Raw genomic sequence first — 10,256 nt, 5'->3', positions numbered from 1 at the left:
AAACTGTTGTCTTAGAATCAATACTATGTACTGGTTCCAAGACAGAGGAGTAGTAAGGGCTAAGTTATTAGGAGTTAAGTGACTAACCCAGGGTCATATAGATAGGAAGTGTCTAAGGGCAGATTTGAACCTCCTGTCTCTGGGCCTGGCTCTCAGTCCACTGAACCACCTTGTTTCCCCCTTTAATCCCCCTTTAATCATTGAAACAAACATTTATTTGGTCACTAGAGACTTGGCTGACTGAAAGCAAAATACTTCCCCATATTTTTTTCCCCGATTGGCTCAAAACTCTTGGTCTCCTGAAGCAACAGAAAAGAGAACCCTCACGCCAAATAGTACTTCACTAAATCAAAAGATCTATGATCTCATCAGTAATAGTACTCTACCCATGCAGGTCACAACCAAGCCTTCTTAGTAGATAAGATTAAGTTGCTACCGGCCGAAATTCCTGGTTAGTCTTGTTGGTCAAGAGGCTTCTCAGAATTTAAATGGACTGATCCTTTAATGAATGATCCAGAGTAGATTTCTGGGTCTCTAATTTTAGTTTTCTCAGCTCGTTAGCACCTACCCGGGCTTGTGTTTTAATGACAACCTTCAAGAACTTAGGGAAGGGCACTGAGCAACAATTCACCACACCAGAAGCCCAACGTAGGAAGGGGGCGGACAGGACAAGCAGAGGGTCCGTGGTGAGCAGCAAGAACTGGCGCCTACACCGCCCCTCGTTACAGGTAGCGAGTATGGGGTGATATGAGGGAGAGCTGATCACCTGCATTTGCTCCAGCCCAGCCCGCCTGCTATAAGTGCATGATGGCATTTTCAGTGTGCAGCTCAGAGCTCTGGCGGGGCAGGAGGCAGACCTCGGGTCAGAAAACTCATTTGAGAGGTCAGGCCCTTTGAGTCCCGCTCTCTACCAACCGTCAAGACCCAGGTGTTCGAAGGGGAGCAAAGTCCTCATGCCACTACCTCTGGCAAAAACTGACAAGAAAACACGTAGTTCCTCAGCAGCTGCAGCAAGCAGCAGCAGCAAAATCGAGCCTGTCACCAAAGCTCCGCCCCCACTCCTCCAACTGCGCATGTGCACTACGCGTCCGCCCAGGGGCTGCTCTAGCCGCGCAAAGGAGGGATCTGGTTGCCCCAGACTTTGCGTCATCAGGGGGCGCCACGGCGCGTTAGCGGGCACGCGCAAGCGAGAAGATGTCTCCGTCGCCGCCTCTCTTCAGTTTGCCCGAAGCGCGGACCCGGTTTACGGTGAGATCCAGGAAGCGGAGGGGCGGCCGAAAGCCGACCTGACCGGAGCCACTTTCTTCCTCTTTTCTTCTCTACTTTCTCTGTGGTACATTGGTTCTTCCCCGGGGCGGAACCCAGAGCAGGGGACGTGTGTACGCCGAGGCGTCCTCTACGGACTCTTGGGGGAGGGGCAGGTTACCTGGTTCTTCCGCGCGCGGGCTCTGTCTCCCCTATAGGGACCCCACTCCTACTGTCGGGTTCCCCTCCCGGCTCTCTACCGGCTCTTACCCCTCCATCCCCTCGTGCGAAGCCCTACCACCCACTGAGGGTGGACGCGGGAAAACGATGGCGCCGGGGGACGGGCGGGTGGTCAGTCTCTGAGGAGGAAAGACAGTTACAACCGGGAGATGGGGGAGGCACTTTGAAAATCTTGAAGCTCGAACCCTAGAAGTCTGGTCCCCATCCCGCCTTCTGTAACTTAGCTCCGAGGTTCGTTTTCCTTCCTTCTTGCTTTTGAACCTCGGCCTTTTGGCTAAGATCTAGTATAAATTCCGATTCAAAAAAATATCCATTAAGCATCCACTGTGTCCTAAGGCACCGCGTTAGGTGCTGGGGGATGGATGGAAAACGAACGAGTCCTTGCGTTTAGGGCATGGGCACAAACGTGTAATGACAAATTAAAATGTGACATGGGCAAAAAGAGAATCTCGACACAATGCTCTAGGAAAATTTCGAGATTCGCTCTCATGGAGAGAAACTGTGGGGAGGGGACCATTTGAGAAAGACACCCCCCCCCCACTCAGCCTGAATTTGTAAGTTCCATCGTGACAGTGGTTTAACATTGACTATCCTTAACCAACTTTAGTAGCTCACATTTATAGTAGCACACAACGACCCTGTGAGGGACTTGGTGCAGGTGTATGTAAAACATATTCTTTGTTCTGGTACCTGTGATTATCTTCCTGAGGAAGAATGGCAAGTATATTTTACAGGTAAGAAAAATGAGGTGCTGAAAATGGCGGAGTTAGATCTCAAACCCAGGTCTTCTTCCTAACAAGACCTGGGCGATTTCCCTTGCCACCCCACTGCTCATTTAGTTGTTTTGTTCTTTTAAGGCTTATAGATGGCCCATTTGTGCCAGTTGTACAGGGCATGTTTGAGAAACATACTTAACTCCATGGTTAGCTTTGTAAGGTGGTCCTGAATAAGGAACTCAGAAGGAGAAACTCGTCCTTTGTGCTGTTACTATATTAATTTCCTTACCTGCAGATATTTTCTATGCAAAATGATTGGTTGGGAGGAAATACTCGGTAAAATCTTTTTTTAAAAAAGTTAGTTGGTAAATTTCCTGTAAACCAGGTCTCTTTAGACAATTCTTTTTTCTCATTAGAATCATTTTACTTTGTGTCTTCAGATTTTTATTTTTGCGAGATTATAGTCCCTTCTGGGCTGACTTTCTCAGTAGAGTTTTGGATCATGGCATTTGGTTTCTGATCTGAAATTTGGTTTCTCAAAATCTAAGGTTCACATAAAAGAATGATTGTGCTTTTTGTTTTCTTATGAGAAATTCTGAGATTCAGGGATACTTACTCACAAAGTGCCCATCATTTCTGTTTCAGCATACTCCATGTTGATTAAATTCATGTCCAGAATAGCAGTACCTTGCTGCTTCTACATTTTACTTGGTGAAACTATCAGTAAAGCAAGCCATTCATTTATTAACTTTTTCTTTTGGACAGTAAGAAAGACAGCAAGAATTTTTCCTAATAATTGAAGTCTACCATCACTACTATATATTTTATCAATGTCTGTCTAGTGATTTTTTCCCCCAAAACTCATTTACTTGCTTCTTGTGTTTAGGTGGTCTATAGTATCTTCCTATGGCAGTGTTGCTGTTCAGAAGAGATGAAATGATGGCAGAAGAATCAGGACTACCCAACATTTAATTTACTCTTGTTTTCTCTACCAAGGAGAATGGTGTGTGGACTGGAAAGGACAAAACAAAAATGCTAATGGGGAGTTGAAAACTAAGAGAAGTAAAAAGATTAGAGAATCTTGGGACAGTATGTTAGACACTGTCAGCCTGAATGATTCTGCCATTTGTTTTTGCTTGGTTATTTTTTACTGAAGAGGGTTCATTGGGAAGGGAGAAACTTAACCATCTAGGAATGACTGATATATAAAAATCAAAAAAGCCCATTAAAAAATATTAGACAATAGAATAAGTGCTATAGGAATGGAAAAGGACAAATGCCTTATTTTTTTAAAAAAAATTTTTCAAGGAAACGAGGAGGAAGCTGCAAACTGAAGGCCATTGAGTTGACCTTGACTCCTAGCAAAATTCTAGACTATGTTATTTAAAAGATGGTTAGTGAACACCTAAAAAAAGAGAGTACTCTTTACAGAGTGAGCATTGCTTCAGTAAAAGCAGAACATGCCATTCTAGCCTCATTTCCTTTTTAGATAGGGTAACCTGGTAAATTAGGGGACTGTTTAAATGTAACTTACCTAAATTTTAGCAACACATTTAACAGCATTTCTCATATTGTCCTGGTGGACAAGATGGAGACATGTGCTAGACAATATAGCAGTTAGATGTCTTCAGATCTGTTTGAAGGACTGGCCTACAAAGAGAGGTAGTCATTAATGCTTAATTATCATCTTTGAAGTATATCTGTGGTGGAGTACCCAGTGTCTTTGTCTCTGTGTATTTAATGTTTTTATCAGTGACCTGCACAAAGGCATACATATAATATGTTTATTAAGTTTGCAGAGGACATAAAACTAAGAGGCAGTTAACTATAGTAGAAAGAATGTTAGACACAAGTCAGAAGGAACCTAATTTCAGGTCCCAACTCAGAAATTTAACTGTCTGGGTACTCATGGGCAAGTCATAGGATCATAGATTTAGAGTTAGAAGTGACCTCACAGAGAATCTTGTCTACCTCCTTTATTTTTCAGTTTTAGAAGACTGAGGCCCAGGGAGGTTTAAGTGGCTTGCTTCTCTCAAAGCTACCTTATATTTATTTTGTATATATTATGTATGTACTTAAATGTCTCTACACATATACCAGGGTTTATCACCTCAATAGAATGTAAATGATTTAGAGGCAGAGAATGTTTTATTTTTTTGTATTTAAATTCCCAGCACAATGCCTGACTCCTCCCACCAAAGGAATTCTTTCAACTTTTTACTTTCTTGAGGATCAAACTATTTAATTGTTGTCCTTATGTCCCCAGTGCAAATAACAGTGCCTTTTAGAAAAATCTAAGAGCTTAATAAATGCTTGTCAAATTGTATCTTTCTGGCTTACTTTTACTGGTGATATTCCAAAGCTACCTAGGGTCTGCTTAACCTAGATTATTCAAAAAAATTTGGTACATTTGTAGCACCAGTGATTTTAAGTCACCAATGTTTATTAAGTGTCTACCATGAAAATGAGAAGCCATGTGGTTTAGTAGATGCATAATAAATGATTTTTTTATTGAACGTACAGTTTCTCATGGGTAGTATCAGAACCAGTGCTCTTTATTTCCACTTAATTTTTCTTGTGAAGTTCAGCTCACAACGTTTGAGTGGACTCTGTTGTGGTCAAGTGAAAAAAGGTAGGAGATGACTATTTGAGTTATTCAGTGATTTAGATGTTGAAATTTTGTCATTGGTTTTGTGAATTACAAAATTTGAGCAGACTCATTCTTAATTATGGCCAATCTAAAGTGAGTAAATATACATAAAAGACTTTGCAAACCTTAAAATGATATGTACATTCCAATTAATACTTTAAGTGATAAGAGCCCAAAAAATATCTTGGTGTTGGCTAACATTGGACTGAATCTATTGATACCAAATTTATGAAAGATAAACAAAAAAGTCTTACACTTGAGTTCAAAATAATCAGCTTCATAAATTAAGGAGGGGGAAATGTGTTTTGAGTGCGGTTCATCTGAAAAAATTATGAGGTTTTTGTAGCTGGTGAGTTCATAGTGCTCTATGGCAACCAAAATAGCTAATAATTCTTTAAATGTATTAATAGAAGAATAGTATTCAGAATGAGAAAGTTTATAATCAACAAATATTTATTAAGCATTTGCTATATTCCAATTGCTTTGCTAAGTGCCAAGAACAAATGGAAAATAACTTTATAGGAGATGGCACTAACACCTAGGGAGACCAAGAATGCCCTCTTGGAGTATATTGTTATGTGTTCTATCCTGAATAGACCATATGTATTGTACTTATATTTGGGTATACCACTTTTGGGGAAGGAAATTGTTCAATTGGAAGACCTCTAGAGGAAGGTGACCAGGATGGCAAAAAGCCAATCTTCTTAACTATTTACTCTGTCACCTAGTTGCCAGTGTTAGAACCCTGTTTCTCACTTGCTGTCATGGTCAAGCTATTTAATCTCTTAGGGTCCCAAGACAACCCCCTTAAACTTTGAGTTAGTAAGTTACCAGTCTCTGTCAACGTGGTACAGTGGAAGTAATCCTGACTGTGAAGTCAGAGAAACTGGGTTCAAACCTTAGGCTCTGCTATTGCATACTTGGTCAAGTTTCTTAACATCCCTGGGCCTCAATTTCCTCTATAAAATAAGGGTTTTAGATTACATAGCCTCTGAGTTTCCTTCTATTCCTGGGTCTATCTATGATCTATGAATCTTTGGCTCTCAGTTCCAGATGTTAAGTGCTTTACAAATCTAGGGTGTTTTTTTTTTTGTCATAGGTGGTAAAAACACATAGACAAAAATGAAACCATCTCTTGATTTTTAGTAGTTTACCTTCCACTGGGGCAGGGGTCAGCAACCTTTTTGGCCATGAGAGCCATAAACGCCACATTTTTTAAAATGTAATTTCATGAGAGCTGTGCAGTGCTCACAGTGCGTGCTCCTGTAACAGCGCCTGAAAAAAAATTGACTTTATGGCTCCTGCAGAAAGAGCCATATGTTGCCGACCCCTGCACTGGGGAGATACAACATGTTCACAGCTAGTTCAAAATGAATAAATTAATTTTAAGATACAGAAGAAGGTATTAACAGGGTTTTTTGAGGAAAGTGACAAGATAGGTCTCATGTAAGAAAGGGGTTATCAAAGCTGTGCTTTGAAGAAAGCTAGGGATTCAAGTTTGGAAAAAATGAAGATGTGTTCCAGTCACGGTTTGTATAGTGTCAGTAAGTCCTATCATTAGATTTATGTTTCTGTTCTTTAATTCTAGAACTGTATTAACTCAATGGTAATGAAGGATATGTTCAACTGCCTCATTTGAATTTAGTGTTCATCTAAAGGCAAGAATCATATTAAGCCAGCATTGTGGATTTAAGGTTGGAGAAGATTTCTAACATCCTTTGTTTCCTGTGACCAGGCATCTTTTAAAGTTAGAATGCCTTTCTGTAAGGGAGTAAAGGGGATTATTTATGGAAAAGAAAAAAAAAACATTTGGAAATACAGGGAACTGGATAACAAATAGAGATTTCAGTTTTTATTAGTAAATAAAGAACTTTTGGCATTCACCTACAGGACAATGTAAATGAGAGTTTTAGGATGTAGATCATGAAATTAATATCATCCTTCTCCAGAAAACTTGAGACAGTTCAGTGTGTAGGGTTGATAATCCAGGCTGAATAGAAGTCCTAATTCTAGGGCATACATTTGTTGATCCCACAAAACCATAAAAGATGGAAGAGACAGGACACCTTTGGGCTTTAGTATAGGAGAAAGAAAAATTTAAAGGTAGTGTTCTGTTACCCACTTTTCTAAGTATAGATAGAGAGTGGGGATTTGGAGGAATCAACTGGAAAATCAACCTACAGAAAGTTTACTAAATTTTTCTATATTAGACATTATCCAAAGTGAAGGAACTACCCAAAGCAAATTAAATTTCAAAAGTTTTCCAGTATTGTTGAATCTGTGTTTGTACATGTTTTCAGAAAAAGTATATGACACTTGAATTAATAGGTCTGAAGAATGTATTGTTTTTGCTGATTGTAAAGTCTAAGTTACATATAACGAACGACCTTTGAATCTACATGTGTCGGAGAGTAAATAAAAGTTAAAAAAATTTTTAAAGTCTTACCTTTCATCTTAGAATCAATACTGTGTGTTGGTTCCAAGGCAGAAGTGCAGAAGAATGGAAAGTCTAGGCAATAGGGGTTAAGTGAGCTGCCCATGACACATACCTAGGAAGTATCCACATACTTATGACAGATTTGAACCCAGGACTTCTCATCTCCAGGCTTGGGTTTCTATCCACTGAGCTATCTATATCTAGCTACTCCCATTGACAAAAGTTGATAGTTTCAGTGAATTCTGATGTGTTAAAGTAAAGGTAGGAAATAATTATTTGAGATATTAATTCAGTGACTTGGGTTTTGAAATTTAGGAATTGATTTTTGTGGATTACAAAATTTCAGTGGACCCATTCTTACATGTGGTCAATCTAGAACAATTTTGCAGAGATTATATGTATGCATTCATGTATATACACATACACGGAGGTTAGAATGGGCTTTTTATAAATAATTTCTTCACATGCGGAATCAAAGAATACCTGGATCTGATTTTCCTGACTTTTTTTAACATTAAATTTGTTTTCATTTTTATTTCTTTTATAGGTACAGTTTTATTCAAAGCTGTTTGGTAGATTGCAAATTATAATGCAATAGAAATGGAGTGCTGATGTGATTCTATTATCTGTATCATAATCGGAGAGGTGCTAGATCTGGCCTTTCATTTGGTCATGAAGGAACAAAGATAATACAAAAACAGGAATTGAGGCAAAGAGCTATTTGATCAAAATCCTTATGTACTTAAATACTGATCATAACTTTTCTAGGTTGGTTTTTTCCCCTGGAAAACCTATTAATAGGGTGAATTAATGAGTAGCCATCTCTTCTGGAGAAAAATTCCTGATACAACTATAGCAGAATATGTCTGCATCTGAATTGTAATTGTAGCTTAAACTTTTATAATAGTTTGAGGAAGCTTTATTTTTCACAATATCTTCAGCTTTGTTATATAACATGTGAAAGTGAGTTGTTGGGTGCATTCTGCCAAGCCACACTGCCACCAAACCTGAAAGATTCCAAATTAATATGTCGAATGTATGTGTAATATGTGTAAGTACATATTGGTGTATCTCCACAAACAGTATTGGTAATTGTAAGGAATTAAATTTATGGTTTGACTAAATATGTGAGAATTCTAAGATAATGCTGTGGGAAAAATGCAAAAATAACAAAGGAATGCTATGTGTTTTAAGGATTTTTGCAAATACAATAGCTTGATTATGATCCTGGTCAGATTTTTATTATATTACTAACTAATTTAGTATTTGTGAATATAAATAGGGAAAGAACTACTAATGATAGATTTTGAATGCTCCTTGAAATGCGCTACTGAAATTTTTTAATACATTTGTCCATTTTTAAAAACTCTCAAAACCGCAGAACAGCATTAAGAAAGAGCTGTGAAATAATGGTCTCCAGAACAGAAGTTATTAGGGCCATGCTTAAGCAAGAAGATAACTAGCCTATGATAGAAAAGCAGATTAGGAAAATAAAAGGACAATGCCCTTGGCATCTGGTATATTTATATCTTAACAAACCAGTAGCTAAATTGTATGAGCATTAAGTGGAATAATATATTAAAGTTCTGTGTCAATGTCACATATTATTATTAGTTTAATTATGGTTTTCTTTCCCTTTGCTGTAATTCTTTCATTGGAAACTTTGGAGAGTCATCAAAAGTTGTTTGGTTTGGTTTTTTTTTTTGGTAAGAAATGTTATCTTTGATGACTATATAACATAACAGCATAACCACAAACTAGTTAAATGCTTCCTAATATTGATAAAGGGAATAGACAGATGCATAATATTTATGTAGATAAATCTTGCAATAATTGTAAATAGTGGAATTTACCATATGGGTTCCATAAGGACTGCATTGCTTCTTACTGTTTGTGAGCCTGATTTGATTTTAATTGGGGCAGGAGATTAAACACTTCTGTTTTAATAGACTTATGAAATCTGATGAATCAGCAACTCACCAACAAGAGGAGATTGTTAACAGGACTGCTTACTATAGTGTGCTCATGGCATACTAAAGTCATAATACTGTTCCTCCATAGCACAGCCAGCTTTTAAATCAGGGCCATGTGGTTAAAGGGAACAGGATTAGGAAAGTGTCCTCACAGATATGGTAGATGAACTTTTCTGAAAAGCCTAGTGTTTTCCTCCCTTGAAAGGGATAGCTCCATTTGGTTAACTTAAGGTTCATTAAACCTTTTGAATAGTATGAGACATTTCATCAGTTGATAATCCTAGATCTAAATTTTATCCAAAAAATATGAGGACTAAAGAAAAGTAAATCCAAAAGAACTATTTTAAGTTAATTTAAAATTCCTTGACAAAAATACAATTGATGTTATCATAAAAGTGTCCTTTTCTGCTCTTTTCCCTTTAAATTCTTGACATTATGTGTATGATAGTCTAGCACAGTGATGGGCAAACTTTTTAAAGTGGGGGCCAAAGGAAAGGAAATACTCATCTGTCAGTCTGTTTCTAAGGCAACTCTTTCGAATTTTCATTGTATTGTATCCTACTCATTGTATTCGTCAGATTAGGAATAATGCCTGATAAAACATTTCAGGGGGCTGCATCTGGCCAGTGGGTGTAGTTAGCCCATCACTGGTATAGGAGAATGTCTAGCTACCTGAGTGTTTATAATGAAGTATTATCAAATCAAAGGGTGGCAAGAGATCCACTCTGACAGATGCTGCTGACACAAGGTGAGGTCTTACGGTGCATTATATATTGAACACAACTCCTCACTGGAATTTCACCTTCAAGTAAGGGTCAGAAACACCCCTACCCCCACCTCTGTCCATTCCTAGCCTTTTAGAGCTATAAGTATACGTTTTCAACATTGAAAGCCCCAAACAAATTAATTGCTCTCTATAGAATATCTTTGATAAACCCAACCCTTCTCTGTTTCATCTAGAATATTGGGCCTATGGTCTGGGATTGGCCTAGTAC

At 38.4% G+C, this 10,256-nt stretch overlaps 1 protein-coding gene across 1 annotated transcript in view; it reads left to right on the top strand.

Moving 5' to 3' along the window:
- Positions 1–1,185: 1,185 nt before the first annotated feature.
- THOC1 (THO complex 1) overlaps positions 1,186–10,256 on the top strand; it is a 61,841-nt gene continuing 52,770 nt past the window's right edge. The window contains exon 1 of the mRNA XM_044666654.1: positions 1,186–1,248. Coding sequence (XP_044522589.1) covers positions 1,195–1,248 — 54 coding nt within the window. The 5' untranslated portion in view covers positions 1,186–1,194. The remainder of the gene's footprint in view (positions 1,249–10,256) is intronic.

The sequence above is a fragment of the Gracilinanus agilis genome, chromosome 1, assembly GCF_016433145.1.
Source record: "Gracilinanus agilis isolate LMUSP501 chromosome 1, AgileGrace, whole genome shotgun sequence".
Lineage (NCBI taxonomy): Eukaryota > Metazoa > Chordata > Mammalia > Didelphimorphia > Didelphidae > Gracilinanus > Gracilinanus agilis.
This window is presented reverse-complemented; position numbering and strand designations above follow the sequence as displayed.